Raw genomic sequence first — 23,984 nt, forward strand, 5'->3', positions numbered from 1 at the left:
GCTTCCAGTGAAAAATTGAGAGATAATACTGGGATAATTGGTAAAATTTGAATATGGGTTGTATCTTACATAGTAGTATTCTAATAATGTTCAATTTCTCCAATTTGATCATTGGTCATTATTTTTTAAATGTACATGTGGAATATACAAGGTTAAAGAGACCATAATAATGTCAACAGTCAGCTCTCAAATGGGTCATAAAAAACATGCACCCAGACGGAACGAGCAAGTGGGGGAAATGTTTGATGGTGAATCTGGGTAGAGAGCATCCTGGAGACGTTTGTACTAATCTTGCAAGTCTTCTGGAGAGTTTGAACTTAACTGCAAAATAAATTTTCTTGAAACCTGCTGTCTCAGAGGAATTACTAAATGCTATAATGAGTAGAGAGCTACTTTCATCATTAAAATAGTGTAATGGGGTCAGTCTCTTGGGTGCCAGATCTTCTTTTTGCTCGTTTTTTTCTACCTGCACTCTGCTGAGTTGTTAGAAGATGCCTGTTGAGAAGAGCGAGGGTCTATGAGTAGGCTTTAAAAAAAAAAAATGGAGTTAAATGAGCCTTTTAACACCGCCATAGTTACTTAGGCTCTTTCTGTAAATATTAGCACTGTTGAAGAGTAAGAAGTATTCTGATGAGATTAAATCTTGAAAGATTAACAATACAATATTCTGTTTAGAGCAGGAGTTAAAATAAATGTAAACTCTCCCAAGCCTATATTAAGCACCGATAGCACGTTTATTACAAGTTTTTCTTGTATTAGAGCATTTGCTTTCCTTTAAACTCACTGCCGTGGAGTCAGTGCTGACCCATAGCGACCCCTGTGGGTTTCTGAGTCTGGAACCGACTTACTGGGTAGAAAGCCCTGCTTTCTCCCCTTTCCCCTGTAGATCCCTTAATAGTATTTTTCTTCTTTGTTCTAGGCCATTTCTTGCCTTCCAATGTCTGTCTCTGAGCTAATCTATTCAGGAATACTAATTTTAGAGGAAAGGTGTTAATTAACCTGTTTTATTGTGTTGCTATGTGAGCACTAATTGCTCTTAATTTCTCTTCCTGCATCTTGCTCCTAACATACCCTGCCCTCTTAATTCATGGTTGAGGACTTTTCCATTGATAAACTGTTTTCTTACGAACAACATTATTTTACTTCCGAACATTTTAAAATCATGGAGTGAAATTGCCTATGCTTACTTAAATTTACCAGGTTATTCAGTTTGTTGTTGGTGCCATCTAGTTGTTTCTGACTCAGTGTTTCTGTCAAACAGAGGAGAACTGCCTCATAGGGTTTCCTAGGTGAAAATATTAAAAGGAAAAGATAGAAGCTGACCTTTTGGGTAACATGTATAACTGTGATATATAATATGTATATATAGCTGATATATATGTGTACACATAGGTTGGACAACTATTTCTCTGTGTATTTTCAAAAGGAAAAAAATTAGGCTGACATTAATATAGATACCTGTGGATGAACCCACAGTAAAGGTAAATGAAATATTTGTTGATGCCTATCATTCCTGAACTAATATGAAAATATTTGTCATACTTTAAAGATGAGCAAAGCTCACTATTATATTATTTAATGCATTAGGTTGAACCATATGAAATTGTATTTAATAATTTTCAGTCAATGAAAATTCTGACTTTATGTAGCTTTAGCCTACCTTGTGATTTAGAAGCTTATAAATTCTCTTACAATCTGACTCACTTTAAAATTCGCCTTCAGATAGATGTTGCATACATACCCCTTTGATCTGAAATTCCTCTTTAATAATAATATACAATTAAATGAATTTAAATTACATGGGAATAATGAGGATGCAGACCTCCCATCAGCAGGATACAAAATATAAATTGCTAGAGTGACTAACAAAAAGGAAATATGAAAAACATCAATGTAGTGTTAATTATTTACAGTTTTTTGGAGGTATAATGCACATCACATTTATACATTTAAATTTGTTTAATGAGCTAAAATTTTCATGTGGTGCAATTCTCTAATTTTAAGCATACAGTTGGATGAGTTTTGACAAATGTGTATATGTTACGACCGCCACAATAAAAACATGAGCTTTCCCATCACTGTAAAGAGTGCTTGGCTGCCAACTGAAAGGTGGCAGATTCAGGTTCACCCGTGGAACCCTGAAAGAAAGGCCTGGATGCCTACTTCCAAAAGATCAGCCATCGAAGATTCCGGAAAACACAGTGTGCTAACACACACGGGCTTGCCACGATCCTAACTTGACTCATAGCAATTGTTTCAGAGTTCCTTAAACTGAAGTCCTGATAAGTTAAGTTATTGAATGCAAGAAAAAGAAGATGATGTTATGATATATAGCCCCCCCCACCTAATTCACAAGTTATGTATTTATTTATTTAAGTTCCCTAGACCCCTTTTTAGTGTATCCCCGCCCTACTCCCAACCTCTCAAATGCATTGTCATGAAGTCGACTCTCATTCATAGTGAGCCCTTGTGACAAAGGAGAACTGCCTCACCGGCTTCCAAGGCCGTGTTCTTTAGGAAAGCAGACCACCCTCTCTCTCCTGGGCAGCAACTGCCCATCTTTTTCAGTGCTGGCACATTCATCTAGCTCGCCACAATAGCTTTATCTCTTCTAGGCTTTCATATAAATGAAATCAAACACAATGTCGCGTACTTGGGTGTGATTTCATACATGTCTTATAAAAGTGCTTTCTCTCAGTAGCGGCTTGTCCCATGTTTTTGCTAAATAGTAGGGCCTCTGTGGGAATGCCACAATTGGTTACTCCGTGCTACAGTGACTAGACCGCGGGGTTATTTCTGAGTGTGGGGAGTACGCCTAGAACGACCACGGACAGTTGCATACAGATCATCATGTGGACCTGTTTCCTTTCCTGAGCCAATGCCCAGGAGTATTATTCTGAAGCCCTGTGGTAAGTCACAAAGGATTGCTACTGTCATCCATCACAGGTTTCTTCCGAACAAAGCACGTTGAAACGTGTCTCTGCAATCAGAGGATGGCTGCAGACAAGGTCTTTCTGTACAACATCTGTCTTAGTCTTATTAAAAAAGGTCCAATCAAACAGTGACTTTGGAGGCAGTCAGCGCTGGACCAGTTCAACTCTTAGGAACGAGAAGTCAGCTCCGAAGGGCATGGAAACTATTGACCCCAAAGGGCTAATCGTGACAAGTTTACTCCAACACAGGAGTAAACGTATTAGGAAGAAGCTTTAAGAAAATGGAAACCTGCATCGTGAGAAATGGCCAACTTATGCAGAGGACACTTTTGTTATTTCGTGGCAGCGCACCTGCTCATTGTTGAAGAGCAGCAAGGACTGGCCTCTGAGATTGTTGTGGGTAGCCTACCATCCACCCTACGGTCCTGATCTTGCCTCCCAAGCCGCCTTTTTATTCCCCAAACTCAAGAACTTTTCAAAGGAACACTTTTGAGTCTTTCCAGGGTTCCCAAATTACTATTTTGGTGTGGTGTCAATCAAAGACCACAGACTTCTTCAGGAGAGACCTCTTAGAGAGCTGGACGGACTCACTGCTTTCAGAAGTACATAGACCTAGATGGAAGAAATATTGAGAATCAGCTTTACATTTTGCTACTCTGTCACTGACTGCCACCTAATCAATTATTACTCCTGGTGAACCCTATAGGACATGGTAGGACTTCCCCTGTGGGTTTCCAAGACTGTAACTCTGTGAGAGTAGAAAGCCTCATCTTTCTCCCAAAGAGTGGCTGGTGGTTTCAAGCTGCTGACTTTGTGGTTAACAGCCCAACATGTAACCACTATGCCGCCAGGACTCCCTTACATTTTGGTGGGTTTGTTTAATTATGGTGTCGCTGGGTTTGTATCAGTGCTATTTGACCTAGCCTTGTGTTTATAAAAAGTTAGCATACCATACTCTGTCAGTAAGAGAAATGAAATCCTCATACATACTACAACATGGATGAATCTTGGAAGCATCATACTGAGTGAAATAAGTCACTCAACGAATAACATGTATTTTATAATCCCACTCAAATGTAATAGGCAAGTACATTGAGACCAGGGGTGGAAGGTAGGGGAGATGGAAAGTCTTTGCCAAGGTTATCAAGGTTATCCTTTGCACAAAGGAACCGGACCGGTGTGATCTGTAGAGTTTTCACTGACAGAGTTTTTGGCAGGAGATCTTCAGGTCTTTTATCTTAGCCTGGAAGTTCCACTGAAATCTGATTGTGCTTGAGGGCCAGTGGCCTGGAACACAAGCCAGGTCTCATGTGCAGAAGAGAAGTCTGCCATGGAGCCACGACTGCGCCCAGTGCCCACTGAGTTTTGTTACAGGTGGCAGAATAATCTGTAACTAGCAGTAGTAAAAAGAGGTGGATGGACGCAGCGGCTCCCAACAGTGGGCTCAAGCTGTAGGATTGGGTTTTGTTGTGCATAAGGTCACTATGGGTCTGGCTCGGAGCCGACTTGACAGCACCTAACAACAACGGCACCCGACTTTGTTCTAGCACCTAGTACTTAAGTTCCCTGGGGCAGTATAGCCTTTTGAAGCTAACTTTGTTAGGCACATCCAGAACCAGCTTTAGCCTAGCCGAAAAGTAGAAACTTTCTGGACCCCAAGCCACACACTATTCCTCACCGTGTCTGGGCTTCAGGAATGGTTCAGCCAACTGCTTTCTGGGTGTTCCTTCAGTGGTCTCACGGAGTTCCACCCCGCACATGTGCAGATCACCACTTAGACAAACCTTTTGCAGAACCCGTCTTCAGATCCCGAGATCTCTTTCTGTGCAGTTTGCTCTGCAAAGTCTCGCTGACTCGGTCTGTCTCATCAGTTCTTCGAGCCTCCGTGGCCTCTCCTGAACCGCCACCTGGAGATTGCCTTCGGGCCGTAAACTGACAACTGTAGGCTTTCCGTATTTGTCTCCTTTGCTAGCAGCCAGCGCTTCCGCTGCCAGCTGTCCAGCGTGTGGACACGGTTGCCCTCTGTAAAATGCTCAGTTTCCTTTTTGTTTGTGGCAGCAGGACACTCCTCCTCATGGGCTAAGGAAAATGTTCTGTAGGAGTGTTTATATTTGAAAAATTTTAAGAGCAATTGGAGAAGGCCTCACCACACTCGTTTTTTCTGGATTTGTGTATGCTTTGCGATAAATTCAGAAACTGTAGTGGCGGAGTGGTTAACGTATTGGTCTCTGAACAGCAAGATCAGCAGTTTGAAACCACCAGCACGCCTCTGGAGAAAGATGGGTTTTTCTATTCCTTTAGAGCAGTGGCTCTCCACTTTCCTAATGCCTCAACCCTTTCATACAGTGCCTCATGTTGTGGTGACTCCCCAACCATAACATTATTATCGTTGCTACCTCCTAACTGTAATTTTGCTACTGTTATGAATCAGGTGACCCCTGTGAAAGGGTCGTTCAATCTCCAAAGGGGTCGTGACCCACAGGTTGGGAACTGCTGCTTGCTCTCCCTGTAGTGGCCTGGGGTGACCTGCCAAAATGATTCGCTAGACCCAGAAAACCCCACAAAATCCTGCAAATCAAAAGGTGGAATCTCCGGGTCCACTTTAAGAACACGCGTGAAACTGTGCACTCCACAAAGGGTATGCGTATCCGAAAGCCACCAAATATTTGAACGATGTCACTCTGCAGAAGCAGAGTGTGCCCTTCTGACGTTAATGGTGCAGTTGGTAGGCGTTCCCAGGCCAAACAGGATCGCTGGCCCAAAAAGAGTGCAGAACTTTTGCTGCACATGCTTAAAAATGCAGAGAGTAATGTTAAACGTAAGGGTTTAGATATCGATTCTCTGGTCAGTGAGCACATCCAGGTGAACAAAGCCCCCAAGACGCGCCTCCGGCCTTACGGAGCTCATGGTCGGATCAACCCACACGTGAGCTCCCCCTGCCACACAGATGCTCCTGACTGAAGAGGACCACGTTGTTCTGAAACCGAAGACGCGGTTTCACAGAGAAACAAAAACATAGGGCGTGCTATAAATTAAGCTTAAAAGTTTAAATAAAGAAAAGAAAGTCATGGGGGCAGTTCTATCTTGTCCTGTAGTAGCAGTTCTCAACCTGTGGGTTATGGCCCCTTTGGGGGTCGAATGACCCTTTCACAGGGGTTGCCCAATTCATAACAGTAGCAAAATTACAGTGAAGTAGCAATGAAAATAGTTTTATGGTTGGGGGGTCACCACAGCATGAGGAACTGTTTGACAGGGTCGCGGCACGAGGAAGGTTGAGAACCACTGTCCTAGAGAGTGGCTATGTGTTGACATCAACTCATGGTAGTGAGTTATGGGACAGATTGACTTCGCAGTCTGTCAGAATTCTAATACAATATGAGGGACCTTCAGAAAGTTTGTGGAAAGATCGAATGAAAAGGTGAAGGGATTTTCCCTTTTTGTATATATTTTTAATTAATGTACAAGTGAGGACATAAAATTCATGCTGAATCTTCTAAGTTTTCATAGTGGTGAAAGGGGTGTTTATATATGCTTTTGTACTACTTCCTGACCAGTTTCTGCCTTAGCGCTAAAAAGTCTTTTTCCCTTTCAAATACATCCTGTCCTGAAACATCTGTGAGTGCTACGTGTGGCTTTTAATTTTAAAATGGTTTTGAATGAGTTTTCCACCACTAGGCCTAGCCTTTCTTGAAACACATTATGTATACTTATTGTTACTTAAAAATGCGGAGAGTAACTCGGTGTGTGTGTGTGTGTGTGTGTGTGTGTGTGTGTGTGTGTGTGTGTTGCTGTTCTCATCTTTGCCACTTAGTATTACTTGGTTTCACAAGGTCCCTCATCAGCAGAGCTTCACCTGTCTCGTTCTTCCCCAGGTGGTATAGCTGTATGCTGGGCAAGAAATGCAGCCTGGCTCCTCTCAAGGAAGAGCTGCGCATTCAAGGGGTGAGTCTCTGCAGTTCCTGGTCGATGTTACCTGTAAGGGCGGGTCAAGAAGCATTGCTACTCGGGTTCCAGTTCCTACATACAGAGGCTATCTCCAACACAAGACGTTTAGACTCGTCTCTGCCATCAGTGGATGGTGGCCAGCAAGTTCTCTCGGCAATGCTCTGCTATTAGTGTCAGTAGAGTACCTTCAAAAAGTGTCCAACCACGCAAACAACTCTGAAACCAGGAATAATAGATGATGCCCAGCCACCACTCTAAACTGGTGAAAAACGATCACAGGAGAGTCTTGGATAGATTTGAATAAATACATGTAATAGCACTTCAAATTTTAAAAATCCAGATTTACCGGTTGGGTAGTAACTGGTGAGATCCCCAAGACTATGGCCCTTAGTAGTCACCCTTCAGACGTGCATCTGGAACCGTCCCTGTGTTAGAGTGATCCACTAGTTAAGGACAGCGTTTACCTCGGGACAAAGCTCTGAGGTTTAGGAAAGAAGGAGGGATGGAAATAGAAGTAGAGTAAGTGATAGTGTATGGAGGGAATTGTAGTGGATGAATTGAAGCAAAATGTGTATGGATTATCTAATATAGCCTTAACTGAATTCACAATTGTATGTGTATATATGTACATATATATAATCTGTCGCCAAATAAAACAGTGGCTTCCAGGCAGATGTTCTGGGCAGTTTAATCCATGGCCATGAAGTCAGCACAGAAGGTGATGGGGCCATGAAGTCAGCACAGAAGGTGATGGTGATTCAAAACGGGTCTTCCCGATAGACCTCCAGGGACTCGGGTCAACCAGGGGGACTTATTAGGAAGAAGCCTTAAGAAAATTGAATCTTTCATTGGTGAGAAAAAGGACAGGAAAGCTAGTCCAAGGAATTTTCCCTGTAGTGACAGTACCCTGCTCATCCTTCAAAAGTAACCATGGGCTGCCCCAAGAGGGCTTGCACATTGAAAAGGAGCATGGCTTGAGCTCCTCAAAGCTGCTGTTTACACCTGGTGGTTAGACCCAATTGTGGGGCTCCCCAGGGAAGGGGGAAGAAGGTGGAAACAATTGTTTCCCTACGGAAATGATAGGCCTGCATTTTGATACTTTTTTTCTAATAAAGGTTCTATGATTTTGTAGCAATACTTTATTTCTCACCCAGGTAGTTTAAGTATAGAATTTCTTCTTATAGCATGAAACTGTGTGTGTGTGTGTGTGTGTGTGTGTGTGTGTGTGTGAGAGAGAGAGAGAGAGAGAGAGAGAGAGAGAGAGAGAGAGAGAGAGAGAGAGAGAGAGAGAGAGAGAGAGAAACAGGATTAGTTTGCACTCTGCAAAAGTGCATTCTGTGTGTTGCTTCATAATGTGGATGCAGAAACTGCAGTCCAGATAGATAGGGTCTTGTTTCCGGTCACATGGGCAATTTGTGAAGAAAGCAGCCTGAATCCAGTGTACTTGTCACTGGTGGCAGTCCACACAAGTCTGCACCCTCTTTCCAGTTTTATGGTGTGTTAGCACAAATTTTCTAGTTTCTCTGACATTCTACTGATTTGTTTTCCTCTTGCCGCTTCTCTGTTTCTAAATGGATAAGTAACAAAGTGGTAACACATGCACCACCCCCACCCCATGACCCCTCCAGGCTCTGATACTCAAAAGGGACACAACATAGCTGTTTCTGATCAGCAATGGCTAGCTCTTTTTCTTAAGAAAAGGAGAAAGCCAGCCACTTGAATCGTTTTACAAATTATTGCCCAAACGCTGTGTTTTGCATGTGTCATATTTGGACCTGCGGGCCAAATCTGTAAATTCTTTCTAGTCTCTTAAGCTTTGTGGAAAGCTTAGTCATTGATGATTGGGCGTTGCGGAGCTCATTCTCGGATGGTGGTGTTCATTAACAAGGAGGGCCAGCTCAGAATTTAATGCGAGTGAAGCAGCTGCCAGGAATACAACAGGTGGATCGGCTTCAATTTGATGAGATGCTGTGTTTATTGGTTTCAGGTTCCTAAAGTCACCTACACCGAGTTCTGTCAAGGTCGGACCATGAGATGGGCTTTAGCATGGAGTTTTTATGATGACGTGACAGTACCGGTAAGTAGAAACCTCACCTGGGCTCTCCCAAATGCCAGCACCTGATGGGTTCTAGAAGGTCAGAAATGAACTAATTCTGTACTGGCCTGTTTCATTGACGTTTGTCTCCGAGCTTCCGTTACCGTGGAAGGTGGCTGTAAACCAGACACTGCTGTGGGGTGCTTACCAGGGTGACCACGACCTTGCATTATGAATATAGGCTTATGTGGAATGTTTCCTTGGCAAACATAAGTGAATGGGAAATGCACCTGTTAGGAAGTAAAATTCCAGGTAGTGTGATCTATGGAAATACCTTGGTGACAGAATTATTCTGGTGGACGTTCCCTAAGAATTGAGATGGAAGCTTGTTTTATGTGCCTCTTTCTTTGCCATGATAGCTCTCCTGAGTGAGGTTTCTGGTGCATGTCTAAGTTGCCATTGGGGTACAGGCTTTGGATAGGTGCATCATCCACTAATACATTGATCATTTTGAAACTGAGCGAGGGGTAGATTGTCTAGTTTTTGGTTTGTATGTGATTGAACATTTTGTTAAAAGAAAAAGGTGTCAGCATTCACTAGTTATTTCCCACAAGTGTCTTTGTCTTCTGTACTGCCATATGTAAAGGAAAAATGCTTCTGAGTTGGCCAGACGGATTAATTTCCAGGGCTGGGCTGGGCTAAGAGGTGACGAGAGAATAGCCCTGTTTGTTCCCATGTTTTCCTTGCAGGTTTTACAACTCCAAAAGAAAGACTTATTGGAGTCTGGGGCCTGCAGTTGTCAGCCTAAGCGTGCATTGTTTGGAGCAGTGGGTGTCCTTGCTCACTGGACAGAGCTGAAGCACAGGGAGCCAATGGGAATACAGGACCCTATCTTGCCTCCATCCTTGGTCTGCTGCAACTAGTGCTATGGGATGAAGTATGAGGGGCTACCCCCCCAAAACTGGAATTTTTTTCAAAGCTATATTCAAATTTTTTACAAACCAACCTTATGACCTTCAAAGCACTCCCATTACATCAAATCTGTGATTCCATTCTTAGAAACATTTTTCAAACTCATCTGTTTGGATGGCTGACAGCACCTTGTTTTCTTTACCTTTCTATGCCGTCAAATAACTGTCCTTTCATGCCCCTCTGCGTTCACAGAGACAAAAAGAGGTCTCATGGAGCATGGTCAGGTGATTCGGATTCAGGTGCATGAGGGAAGAGAAGCATGCTGTTTGTTGAGACGGCTGTGTGAGCAGGTGCATTGTCATGGTAGCAAAACTAGCCCCCACATCTGGCCACAATCAGGCTGTTACACTGTCTTTTCAGAAGCTCTAAATAGAAAGCTTGATGAATAGCCTGACCTGGTGGCATGAACTCCAAATGCTCTACGAGTTGACATTTTCATCCGTTCGGGAAGTTTACAGCATCCAGAGCAAGGTTTTTCATCAATCAACATTTCTTTTTTTAAAAAAAAAAATAAGAAAACCGCTCATACACTTGAGTTTTTCCCCATAGTGCTGTCCTTGTAAGCTGTGTTCAACATCACAACAGTTGCTATGACCTTTTTCCCGAGCAGGAAACAAAATTTCACAGCTGCATGCTGTTCTCTTAAATTGACTATCACCAAAAAATGAGGTTTGTGCAAAACTACTTTCACGAAAAAAATTCACTGCTACCAGAGAGAACCTTCGCAGGTGACACCACAGGCTGCACTAACTCAGAGCGAGTTGCTTGATGCTCACCCAGCAAGAAAAATGCAAACTGTGGAAGCTCTGTCTCAGTGGGACTTTTTTTGGGGGGGGGGTACCCCCTCATCTCTGTCCACAGTTAGTCATTCCCCTGGAAGCTCTGTTCACTGGCTATAGGCAGTCTGGAGGTTGGGGTCAGAAACAGCTACAGGTTAAAAGGATGGTTCTGTGATGACTGCGTAACATGGCGAATGCAGTTAGTGTTGCTGAGATGTATGCATAAAAGTGGTTGATGTGGAGAAGATTTTGTTATACATTTATACATAAAATAGTGGTTCTGTTTCTTTGACCACACTCCCACACCCAGAACTATCTTTTTTTTTAAATCATCTTATTGGGGGTTCTTACAAGTCTTATCACAATTCAAGCACAGTTGTACATGTTATCATTATCATTTTCAAAACATTTTCTTTCTACTTGAGCCCTGATGCGCCTCAATTCCCCCCCCCCCCCTTTTCCAGGATTGTTTTCTTTTACCTTCTGGAATACCTGGGCCTTCACACCAAATGGTTAAAACCATTAGCACTGCCTTACACTCTCTGTGCAGGCACCACCAGCTGCCGGAGAGTGGAACTGCACCTGTTTGCAAATGCTCTCTGCTCCGCCTGCTTCTCTGTCGCTGGCACCCTGGCACCCCAGTGGAAGAGCCGCTGATGAGCTCTGGCCCTCTGTGCAGCGCTGAGGGCAGAGTCACCCTTGTCAGCTTTGATTTTGGTAGCCATTTGAAACCCGGATATGTTTCTGTGCCAGCAAAACTGCCCTTTTTTGAAAAGGGACCCCCAAAGCCTTGCTCTCTTGTAGCTTATCCTGTAGTCCTGCGCATAGTTTCCATCTGTCTGGAAAAGGCCTCTGGCGAAGGACTTGAGATTTCTCCCCAGTTGGAGGCTCATCCCGCTCCACCACTACCCCCAGCCCCGGGCTGTTATTAATGCATTCCCAGGTGTTCCATCAGATGCACTTAAAGTGCTACAGGAAAAATGGCGACTTCTGATTTGTAGTAACCCAGCAACAGTTCCTCCATCAGCACCTGCTTTCCCTGGGGTAGGCCCAGGGAGCAGGGAAGAGGCTTATTTGCCTGTCCTATGGATTTTCCTTCCCTCTAGGTCAGTGGTTCTCAACCTTCCTAATGCCTCCACCCTTTTACACAGTTCCTCATGTTGTGGACCCTGCCCCCAACCATAAAATTATTTTCGTTGCTACGTAATAACTGTAGTCTTGCTACTGTTGTGAATCTGCTGAGCCCTGCAAAAGGGTCATTCTACTGCCAGATTGAGAACTGCTGCTCTAGGTAGACCTTTCCCTACCCCCCTGCTTTTGAAAAGCTCACCTGCTGGGTCACAACCCCCCTCTCCTTGGGGTGGGGAGTGGGAAGAGTTCACTTTAGAGGAGTAGAGGAAGCCAAGGACCAGAGCTCCTTAAGCAGAAATATTGACCTACTTCCCCACCCCACCCCCATTCCTGCCTTTTTAGGATAAATGTGCAAGTTACTATGGCAACTTCTGTTTTCACTTAGCTCCGGCCTACTGTTGGTGCTGAATGCTGAAAATTCAAATTCACTGTGGATTCATGTGCCTACACTAAGCCTGCTGCTCTTGTCTGGATTTATTTTAGCAACAAAAAGGCAGGTCCTCGGGTTGATAGAATTGTTCTGCATTTCTTTCTGGCGGGTGACCGACTGAGAGTATCAGGATGAACACTTGGGTGGCTATTTAAAGAATTCCAGCAAGCCACTGAGAAAGCAACCTGGTCCCAGCTTCACCTCAAATTGCTCAGGACACTACTTTAGCTGTGCTTTGCTTTTGAGGTGTTTGCCCCGGGCTAAAAGAAATAGAGAAGAGAACATGGCTGGTGTAGCCATTGTCCAAAAACTGTTTAAAAAAAAATTCCTTCCCCACCCCCCCACCCCGTGGCCAAAGCATTTCCTTTAAGCCTGGAGTGTGCCTGTCTGGGGGGTAATAACTAGAGATTGGTTTGGGCTCTTTGGTTTCTGGAAGGTAAGGTTGTACCATTTTATTGGTAGTTAGAAGTTCGAAAAGTCACAGATCCACCCAAGGAGGCAGGCTGTGGGGACCTGTTAGCGAGCAGCTGGAGGACAAGCCCAAAGTAAGCAGGGCTCTCTTGACAGTGCTCTTAGCCCCACAGGCTAGATGGAGGACTCCGTGTAGCTAGACTAGGGGTGCGGGGCCCTTGCCCTCATTTTAACTCGCACAGACCTGATATGTAAATTGTGGGTATTGATTTTATTTACTAAAGGGGTTAGGAACGAGTTTGGAAAGTAATAGCATCCTAGTCTGTGCCTCACACTGCAAAATGTGAAGACTAGGGAGTGGAGCTCTTGAACAGTCAAAACTTCAGACCCTGGTCTTATTTTTCCTGCTAAGTGTGACCTTCAGTGTGGTGCTGCCGCCGAAGCAGTTTGCCACCATTTCCTATCCCTTAGGACCCTGAGTTTTGTGGGAGGAAGAAAAGAACGTTAACTGAAACCATTAATAGAAAATTGAATGGGTGAGCATTGGAATGAATGATAAGGATGAGCGCATGAGGGAGTTTAGAAAAGGGACCCATTCTGGCTGGGCTTGTCAGAGAAGACGTATGGGAGGAATCCCCAGTGCTCCTAAGGAGGATCATTGTGAGCAGGACAGCAATAGCTTTTGTCACTTTTGAGCCCTGGGTATGATTTGTGGGATGTTTGAATGTTTCATATCACTATCTCATTTTATTCAAGCAAATGAAGGAGATGCCGTTTTATAGAGGAGGAAGCTGGAGGGTCCGAAAAATCACGCTGAACTTAGATCAGCCAGATTTCACCACGTTGACTCCATAGCACTGAGCCTCTCTTCTCACTTGTATTCATCCCAAGTTCACCATTCTAAAAACTCCCCCGGGACCACCCATTGCCAATGGGGTGAGGTTTGGCTCATGAGTTGACTCCCTGGGCTTCCCACCCTTATCGGTCCCTGTTCCCCGTCTGTTCTGTCTGCCGCTAGATTAACTTCCCCAGACCTTTCCTTGTGCTTCGGCTCCTTCCCTGTCCTCTGCCTGGACCTTGCTTTGCACTTCCTTCTCAATCCCGCCTTCTGTGGAAAGACGTCTTAGCCATTCAAGCCTTGGCCATGAAGCCAGAAGAATTGGGTGAATTGATCAATTATTCCATAGAGTGCTCCTGATCAAAAAGGAGAAAATACAGAACAGAATTTCAAATTCTCAAGTCTCCATGGAGGGCATATGAACCCCTAAAACTATTGCCCTGTGATAATCTTTAAACGTTAAACCAAATGTTATTCCCTGTAGTCTTCTTAGAACTCTAACTTCATTTAACTAGTTACATTTAACTAGTTTCAAAGGACTACCATAAGCATTATGCTCTTTAAAGATGTATCTATTTGAGGTCAGTTTGATAACTGTCTCAGAAGCTTACATAGGAACCTCAGGGGGGCAGTGAGTTTGTGTTCTCGATGGAGGAACAGCTCAGACGTATTCATTGTCATGGCGTTACACATGTAGAAACTGCTGAACTAATGTATATTTTGATGTGTTTATTCTCAACAAAAATAAGTAAAATTTAGGGTGGGGGTAATCCCTTTTTTTCTTGATATTTACTTTTTTTTTTTTCAGTCATTGATTGGGTATTCTAAACTTCCCCGGTAATATGAGAGGACGATTTGGTGAACTGGCCTCTTTTAGCTTGATGTGGAGTATATTAATTTTCCTAAATTATTTTTCTAAACGTTAGTTTCCTCATCTGTGTTTTTGCAGTTGTTGGGTGTTGTGTTGAGTTGGTTCAGGCTTACAACAACCCTGTGTGCAACAACAGGGCCTGTGCCGTCCTCGCAGTTGTTTTTTGTTGCTGTCAATGCAATGCAAACTCTAACACTTAAACTCCACATCATTCAGAACAAACAGTAAGTCTACCTAATTTGTATGAATTGCGTCTGATACCATACAAGCACAGTCTCACAATAAATCATTAGAAATCCGTGTCCTAAGTCAGACTTCAAGCTTTCTGCAAGTGAGTCTCCTGCAAGTAGCCCAGGTCATGGGCAGGAAGTTTCCAGGGAGTGATTTTGGGGTTCTACTTTGGGCCGGGGATGGGGGTGCAGTGGAAAAGAAGCAAGCTGGCAGAGGGAGGAGAAGAAGACTGTGATGCAGACACAGGAGGCCTCAGCTGAACTCCACGAGGGCTTCTAGAGCTGGATAGGTGTCCCAAGTTGGGGTTAGGGCAAAGCTTCTGGGTAAGGCCTGTGTACCCCCAGGTTGGCAGGGGTTACAGGCTGCTCCAGGAGGGGACTGTGAGCATGGGAGAAGGCAGGGTTTTTCAGCAGAGGAAATGCCCAAGAAAGACTGGCATTTGTGACCTGATCACAGTTGTTCTTATGTTTGAGCCCATTGTTGCGCCTGCTGTGTCGGTGCAGGGGACCTTAAGAGAGTCGCTGAGCAGTGTAGACGTGGGCACATCAAGGCCAGTCTCACGACTAGAAGATGCTTTGTCCAGAACAAGGAGGCTTCACTCAGCAAGTCTTTAGTCAATGTCTCGCTTCTCTGGTGTGTGTGCTAGGAGTAGCTCAGTGGTTTCATGCTGGTTGAGGCGTCCCTGGAGTTCTGCTTCAGCTGTGGTGAGCAGCAGCGCATCGACAGAGGGTAGCAGAAACTACACTCTGACTTGTGTTAAGTTATACCTCATTTAAAAGCCTTGGTTGCTTTCACTACCGAAATGTTGAAGATTAACGTAAAAATGAGGCTGAGGAATTTGTAGGCAGTCTTAATAGGTAAAGCATATTTTAAAATTAATCAACTTTTTTTTTTTAATCAACTTTTTTGTGTGTTCCCAATTTATGGGTTCAATCCAATGTTTGTTTGGTTGGTTTTGTCTTGTGAGTTCTTTTTTTCAACAATTTTATTGGCATATAATTCATATACAATTCAGTAGTTCGGTCACATCTACAAGAGTTGTACAATCATCACCACAATCAATTTTAGAACATTTTCTTCATTCTTGTACTCATCATTATTAGCTCCCCATTTCCCCCCAATCTTCCCCGCCACAGTGCAAAGAAACCTGTAATCCATTTACTGTCTCTAGAGATTAATAAGTTTTAAACCATTTAACGAAGCAACACCTGAAACAGTTCCTCTTGATTGTCATTCGTTGAATCCTTGCCGTTTAAAAGATACATGTCCTGTGTCACATCTGGGACACAGGCTCCTTATAATTCTTCACACTGTCATCTCAGCTGGGTAATAATACAGTAGGGCCATCAAAAGGGGTGTCTTCTGAGCTGAAACCATTTATCAATTCAACTTTTGGTTCTGTGCATTGAACTCAGTTTACCCACTGGAAATGACGGAGCTTTTTGTTTGTTTTATTAATGTTAAATTATCTTTATCTGCGGTGACTGTTGAACTGTTGTGATAGATTTGAATATAGTGCTCTTCATTTAAAATACTTGTGATATTTTTAAAATTGTGATTTGAAGTCACAGCATAGTAGCAGAAGATGATTTTAATTAGAGCAAAACAGATAAGTTCTGTTTATTAATGTTTGTGACAAGGTGTAAGATTACCTAATGCCAGGAACATAGGAGGTTTAGCGTAAGTCTTTATTTTAAAGATCTGATCTTGTGTCTCATCGTGGCCCTGCCTGCTAATGTTCAATACACGAACACGAGAGGGGTGTTGCTCTGCTAGAAGCAGTGCTTGAGTTTAATAATTTGAAACCTTGCTGGAGAATTGCTAGATATTTTATCTGTCTCTTGAGTGGCCAGTTTTCTATAGTAGAGTAAAAGGAAATTTAAAATAATTCTGAGAATGTGTATATATGGGTACCTGTTAAAGCAAGGCATTAGAACCCTCAGCATGCCAGACAAGGGTTGACTGAAGCTTGTCTATGGAAAACCAGGACCGAGATGCTGTGTTAAGGAGCCATACTTGAGATGATAGGGAAGTTCTCCTGCAAACCCTGCAATAGCAAGGTCCTAAGTGGTTTCTTTTGTTGATTCTGACTCCTGCAGAACTAGACATGCAAATCCTTGATAGCGCTCTGTTAGGGTTTGGGGAGAGTGTTTGTCTCTCATTCCATTCTGGAAGTCAAGAAGAGTTCGTGCTTACTTAAAAAGAAAGAATTGAGGACCAGTCCCAGTGTGACAAATTGATAATGCAACAGCATCTTTACTGATTGCAATTTATGACCCCAGATGACTGCCATTTGGGTAAAACGGTAAAAAGGTAGGTGGTACTGCCCTTTTAACCAAACGGGTAGATGGCCTCAGTGTGCTCTCTATCTTCAGGGGCGGCCTTGTCACAGCGAGGTTTCCCTGGAACAGACTTGGATCTTGGGAATCGAAATGGAGAGTATGGTTCTTGTACCTTTTTTTACACGTGCACATCACCTCTACCACCGCCACCATCACCGGCTGCTTTTCTCTGCAGCTTCATCCTATTTTTGAGCCATAGTGCAAGGTGTCAAAATATCTATAAAGCCCTCGGTAATCTGTAAGATGTGTGTTTCTCCTGCTGCCTGATTGGGCAATGGCAGTTCGGCTGTTTTGATGTCAGTGTGAATCTGTCTGATCTTCGTCGTACAAGCCCGGACTCCCGCAGTACGCGTGCAGTTGTGGTTAGGTGCCGGTGAGGCTGTGCTGACCCATAGGGACCCCGTACACAGCAGAAGGAAACACTGCCCGGTCCTGCGCCATCCTCACAGTTGTTCCTGGGCTGGAGTCCATTGTGGCCGCCACTGGGTCAGTCCATCTTGCTGGGGGTCTTTCATGTCTCTCACTGACCTCTACTGTACCAAGCCTGGCGCCCTGGTCTCTCGTGACATAGCTTCCAGCGCCAGAGCAGCACACAGACAAGTGGTGGAGGCAGTACTTAGAGTCCACTGTTGGTTTTTCAAGAGCTGCCTCTTTCTCGAACATACTTTTTGCTATTGGTTCTTTTCTCTCTAGTATTTTTTCCCCTAGCCTTCTTTAATTGTTATTTTTAATTAGTTAATATCTGGTATAGAGACAGTAGGGATTGTTTCTTGGAAGTATCAATTCTTTTTTTTTTTTTTTACATTTTATTAGGGACTCATACAACTCTTATTACATATACATACATCAATTGTATGGAAGTATCAATTCTGATAGTGCTTTAAAACATTTCTGGCACAGACCTACCTGGGGCTATTTGGTTATATACTTGTGGTACATGGGGTTGTCATTTAATTCTTGAAAGACCTTATCTAGCGACTGAACCTTTCCGTGCATTCACACATGCTCTGGCAGTGTTTCCGGTGCGCTGCAGTTAGCCGCCCGCGGCAGGGCGACCAGGGAGCCTCCCCACAAGGACTCCTTTACATCGAATCTTTTCTGACTCCTGGTGGCCTGTGTAGGACAAAGTAGGGTTCCCGAGACCGTGTCTTTCTGGAAGCAGATCCACCTCTTTCTCTTTTTTTTTTTTTTAGTTTTAAAATTAATGATTTTATTAACATTTATGTACCATACAGTTCAATAGTTGAATTTTTTTTTTTTTTGATTCCACCTCTTTCTCCAGGGCCAAGGGTCAGGGGCGGGGGACTACTGGGTCTGAATTACTGAACTTGTCATTCAAGGCTGAGTGCATAAGTATTGTTGGATTTTTTTTTTTGCAGGAAAAGATCTTCAGTGTTAACTTGTTTTTTCCTCCCTTTGAGCCCTTTTCTTTTCCTCCCTTTCGCTTCATTTTAACCTTGACCTTAGAATTATCTGGTTTTAGTAAATTTTGTCAACAAGCGTGTCTTTTTAAAGAATCCATATTCTTTATAGTCATGACTAAAAACGTTGGTAAAAACGTTGTCACTTTAAAGGATTGCAAGCTGTAGAGAGTGGTGCCGTTAGGGTTGTAGATGGAGCTTGAGCCCCTCTAGTGAGGGACGTGGTGAGCCAAGCCTCTACAGGGTTTGCCTCCGCTTGGGCTGCCCAGCTCACCTGTGGCGGGGACCAGCATTAATGGGCTTTCAGCAGGCCTCCTCTTCAGCACATGTGAATGGATTGGCCAGCCATTCCGAGCTTGTGGTCTCTCATGCCGTGGTTCACTGGCTGCTTGATTTCAAGCCTCAGCAAAGTACAAATTCAAACTACAAGTTGGTGATTTCAAGCCCTATAGTTCTCTGTGGTGCCCCAGGCTCCTTGAATTGGCATGCAATAAATAATTACCCAGGTCAGCTTTGAACAAAACGGTAGACAGGGCCATTTAGCAATGGGAGGAAGATGGTGGAGTAATTGGGACTCAGGAGTTCGGGATATGTGACCTTGAGGTGATTACACAGCTGCTCTGTCTCTTTGTTTTCCCACCTGTATTTGGGGAGCTGGAAAAGGTGAGCAAAGCCTTTGCTTTTCAGTGCGCTATGATTGATTTCCCTAGCTTGGGTCCATTACAATGCAAGAGCGTGACTGTAAGTATTTTGTTTCACTTTCCTCTCTCCTCGGTTTCCTTCAGTCCCCACCAAGTAAACGAAGAAAACTGGAGAAGCCTCGGAAGCCCATTACGTTCGTGGTGTTAGAGTCTGTGATGAAGGAGCTATCCCTCAAAGCTTCCTCTTTGGGCTCCGAGACCACAGAAGGCATAGTCGTGGTGACGGCGTGGATTGAAAAAATTCTCACTGATCTGAAGGTACCTGATTGAGCATGATGAAGAAGTGCTTATCCTAGTTTCTTTATAAAAGGAACTTGGAGAAGAGAAGCAAAAAGTGATTTCCTGTAAATTGTGTTTTTCTTCCAACTAGGTCCAGCATAAGCGAGTTCCCTGTGGGAAGGAGGAAGTGAGCCTTTTCCTAACAGCCATCGAAAACTCCTGGATTCATTTAAGGAGAAAGAAAAGAGACCGTGTGAGACAATTGAGAGAAGTTCCCCGAGCTCCTGAGGGCGTGATCCAGGCCTTGGAAGAAAAAAGAGCTACCACCCCCAAAGAGTCTGGCTGTAGCCAAGATTTGGCCCAGGAGAGTACCCCATGCGGGCCTGCTCTAACGGAGAGCCAGTCTGTCTCTGTTGAGGGCCACCGCCAAGTCGAGCATGCCCTTCCCCATGAAGAAAAGCCAGAGTCCATGGCGGATGAAAGGAGCGAGGGAAAGGAGGGTGGGGTGGAGGTCTGGGAACCTTGCCAAGGTTCGCGCAATGGAGCCCCGGACCGGGAGGCATCTGAGCAGTTCAGCAACCCGGTGGTGGACAGAGGGAGCTCACTCCAGGGAGTGGCTGGGCAGTATCTCTTTAAGTGTTTGATCAACGTTAAGAAAGAGGTGGATGATGCCTTAGTTGAAATGCATTGGGTTGAAGGCCAAAACAGGGACTTGATGAACCAACTCTGTACCTATATCCGTAACCAGATTTTCCGACTTGTGGCTAGTTAACGCTGCACATACTCTTTGCACAGCCGGGACAGTGTCTTTAGAAGCAGCTTGCTTTGGGAGGCCAGAAGGAATCCCACCACTGGCCCTCATTAGTGTCATTAAGTGGAATATTCTGAGAACAGAAACAAACTCGTATTAAAGCCAGCCCCCCTCCTCCCCTGGTTGTTGTGGGGTTTTTTGTTTGTTTTTAACTTGCAGCGAGTAATCTTAATGATAGTTAAGGAGGAAGTCAAGTGTATCAGCAACAGCAGGAAGCTGTCAGTAAACTCCGGAGGAATATAAACCCGACTGAAACTGCTCCCTTCAACTTGGACCAGTTCTCTTAGACCAAGAGGCCTGCTGGCAGGGCGAGGGGTCTGTCCAGGATCAGCTGCGCAGACCATGTGCTTGCTGCCTAAAGGGCCCGCTCTTCCTCTGAGTGGAGCTCCTTCCCCAGGATTCTTCTGGAGTCACCTGTCAAGACTAGACCAACCCCCACTCCCCGGGGGGACATCCTCCTCCTTGCCTCAGACCTGAGAAAGGACTTGGCCTCGGGGCAGGTGGTGGAGACTCCAGGGGAAACCTGAGTAATGGCAGAGAGAAGACCCCCTGCGGAGTGCCTGGGACAGGTGACTGCCTTCAGGGTGCTCCTTTCAGAAGCCATCAGAGAAGCAGAATCCCACATCTGACGGAGACACAGCTACTCCCCTACCGCCAGCCATTTTGGAGTGATTTTCCTGATGTACGATTTTCACTTTGACATCTGAATCTCACAGAGCTTTGTTTTGTTCTTAATATAAAACTGTTCAGAATTGAAAGCTGTCAATCATGTTTGGATCCTGGGGTTGGGGTTGGGGTGTGGGTTTTAGAACGAGAGTGAGAGTGTCTGGCTGGCTTTGGGTGGGGTTTTTGATTTTATATATATATATATATATTTTTTTTTTTTTTAATGAAACAAGATAATACGTGCCACAGTTAACTTATAAAAGTCACATCTGGCGGCAGATAAATTGTTGCTGACCTGCTAGATGTTGCTTTTTGTGGGCTCAAGTGTAATCCCCTCTGCTCACTTGCTAACATTGGAGATTTCTGAGGCCAGAGTTGCCGTATTTCGAAACATGTTTCTAATCGGCATGCCAGACTCAGCAGGAATTCTCTGGACCAGGAATCTCCTTTTTTGTTCTTGCGGGTCTCAGCTCCCCTCTGCTGTGTTGAACTCCGCACAGCTTGCAGCGGATAGTTCTGTTTAGTCTGCAGTCTGAGAATGGAGCCAGAGCTACATGCCACCGACACAGAAGATGGGGACGCTGAGTTGTTGGGCCAATCTTTGGAGAGGTGATTCTTGGGTAGGACAAAAAGCCAGTGACCTTGGCATATCATGGCAACAGTAGGTCAGGGCTTCCGGAAAGGTGCAGGAAAGGAAAATAGGACTGTATGGTGCCCCCCTGTGTAGTGGAGACAGGGCCGTGGAAAGGAACTTATTAACCAGGTGTTTGTTTTATTTTGTGAGAACATTTTATTATGGTTTGGGTGGAAGTTTACAGAGCAAATTGGTTTCCCATTCAACAGTGAATACACTTTTTGTTTCATGACATTAGTTGCAGTCCCCTGCTGTAACAGCACTCTTCCACCTCTCTGCACTGTTTCCATTCATCTAGCCTCCTGTCTCATCCGCCGTCTCACGTTTGCTTTGGAGCAGATATTGCCCTTTTGGTCGGCTGGCCTTGCCAGGTCTGTCTCTTCTTTAGCCAAAAGGTTAAGCAGTGTTCTTAACCCAGTCCATGGACCACTCGAGAATCTGTGCTCTTCCTGGAATTATTTCTAAAAGATCTAGGAGCATACCTGCTTCGCTTGTTTGCCTGGGGAGCAGGTAGATCCTTATAGACAGGAGTCAGCAGCCAGACCCAGTAACTTTAGTTTAACCCTTTGTTTCACAGGTCAAGGAGCCCGTGCCCAGGGTCACCCAGAGCCAAGGTGTTCAACTCTGGATAGGGTCTCTAACTTAGCCTGTGCTGCCTAGCACAGTCAAACAGTATACAGCCACCGGGACTTTAGCTTCTCATAGTTTTAGGATAAAGTTAAGTGGCAACTTTTCATACCACAAGCCATGGATTATTCTGACTGGTTGGCGTATTTTAAAAGAATATCACACGCTCCTGTAGAAAAGAAAAAATCACCCCAGTCTCAACCCTCCTCACACCGCCAGGATTGGTAATGAAATGTTTCCTATCATTTCCCTTTCTGTAGATGGGATTGTATCTTGGGTTACACATAACATTTCGTCTTTCCATTTAATGGCTTGTAAGTACTTTTTCATGTCAGAACAGTAGTATATTTATTTGCACTCTTGCCTTTTTCAGGATGAATTTGTGGCACGGTTTTAGCCTTTAAATTCAAGTCTTGGGGATTCACCGCGAATACTAGTAACTAGAGGTGTAAAAGGTGGGTCTGTGTCTACATGTGCTTTGGAGCCCCAGGCTTAAGGTGTGTCCTAGACAAGGTCATAGGTTACTAAGCTAATGCTCAGAGAAATGTTTCTAAATATTAGTGACTAGAGCTGTGAGTGCCTTCGGAAGTCTCTTTCCTTCTCTGTGGATAATGCGTGTTTCTTAATGTAGAGGACCTGAATGAGAAGACATTGAGAAATTGGTTTGGAAATATATATATTTCATTCAACTGTAAAGTGTATATGTAAACACTATATATAGTATACATTATGTATGCCATACACCTCTGGTAGGGAAAGGGAGTTTGTTCTTTTTCTACCCCCATTACAAAATGCTGGGTGGTACTCAGAAGTGTCTGGAGGGCAGGTTCATCTTGGTGGATTGGCATGAAATTAAATCTTGTGGTATTATCTTCCATTCTATTCTGGTCCCTGGCATCGGCTTCGGATCTCTTGATAATGAAAGTGGGAACAGGAGCAGAGCTTGTTTCCGAGGGACTAAAGCTACTTGTAATCTTTGGAATCTGTTTGGTTCCGTTGGCCTTGGCAGGCTGTTCATATAGCAGAGCGGGGCGGCACACCCGAAGAGACTGAATTCTGGTTGGTTGTTTACAACCTTGGTGTTTATGTGCTTCGGTGTCTACAGGGTTTTCCGTGAACACTCTTCTAAGATCTGACAGTAGCCACAAAACAAGTGATGGGAAAGATGAAGAAGGCTGTGGGAAGTCTGAGGCCTCTTAAGAATATGGGTCTTCTGGACCAGTGGCCTAGCCGGCATCTTACTCAAAGCATAGCAGTTTCCTCTCTGGCCACACGGGGGCAACTTTGGCCTTTTGATCATGGGCCTTGAGGTCACTGGGAATTGATGAAGTGTGGCCAAGGTATTTTCTTGAACTACCCAGTTGCTCTCCAGCTAAGTATGTTGTGTAAATAAGTACATTATAACATAAAGAAAAATTGAAAAATAAAAGAATACCAGTAAGCATCAACAAATAACCACCACCAGTTGTCTTTATCTGCAAATGACCCCTTTGGACCTTTTTTGTCTTTCTTCACAGGCCTACTGAACTGCTTTTCCTCTTGTTTCCCATCTGCCCTCTACTTTAAGACATTGCCGGGTTGGGCCGTCTCTTGGGCTGAACCGATGGTGGTGTTGGGGGCTATTTAGCTTAAAACCGTCGATTTTCAAAAGCAGGCGGAAGAGTCACCCTGAGGGCCCCAGGAAAGAAACTTTCTTTGTAGTGTTCTTGTGTCTGTTCTCGGCCTGGATCCTCCGACTGACCGACTCAGCAGCCCTCCTGCACAGCGTGGAACCGCACCTGTGGGGTCTGGCGCTGCCGCTGCTCACAGCAGCAGGAGGTCCCTCCCTCAGAGCACCAGGCAGAGTCGGCCTGCGGCCCTTGCAGTTAGCAGCCCAACATGTGACCTGCCACGGCACCAGGGCTCCTTCCTCTGAATTGGCTGTTGCAATTAATTAGTTTGATTGACTGGCTGGCTGGCTGACAAATGCATTAAATATGTTGTTTCT

At 44.4% G+C, this 23,984-nt stretch overlaps 1 protein-coding gene across 2 annotated transcripts in view; it reads left to right on the forward strand.

The window, feature by feature from the left end:
• The window catches only part of METTL16 (methyltransferase 16, RNA N6-adenosine), a 74,127-nt gene extending 53,299 nt beyond the window's left edge, over positions 1 to 20,828 (forward strand). For both annotated transcript variants that reach the window (XM_075561189.1, XM_075561190.1), the window contains 4 exons: positions 6,806 to 6,875; positions 8,866 to 8,955; positions 19,125 to 19,298; positions 19,411 to 20,828. In XM_075561189.1, coding sequence (XP_075417304.1) covers positions 6,806 to 6,875; positions 8,866 to 8,955; positions 19,125 to 19,298; positions 19,411 to 20,031 — 955 coding nt within the window. In that variant the 3' untranslated portion in view covers positions 20,032 to 20,828. The remainder of the gene's footprint in view (positions 1 to 6,805; positions 6,876 to 8,865; positions 8,956 to 19,124; positions 19,299 to 19,410) is intronic.
• The last annotated feature ends 3,156 nt before the right edge of the window (positions 20,829 to 23,984 follow it).

The sequence above is a fragment of the Tenrec ecaudatus genome, chromosome 10 (genome assembly GCF_050624435.1).
Source record: "Tenrec ecaudatus isolate mTenEca1 chromosome 10, mTenEca1.hap1, whole genome shotgun sequence".
Lineage (NCBI taxonomy): Eukaryota > Metazoa > Chordata > Mammalia > Afrosoricida > Tenrecidae > Tenrec > Tenrec ecaudatus.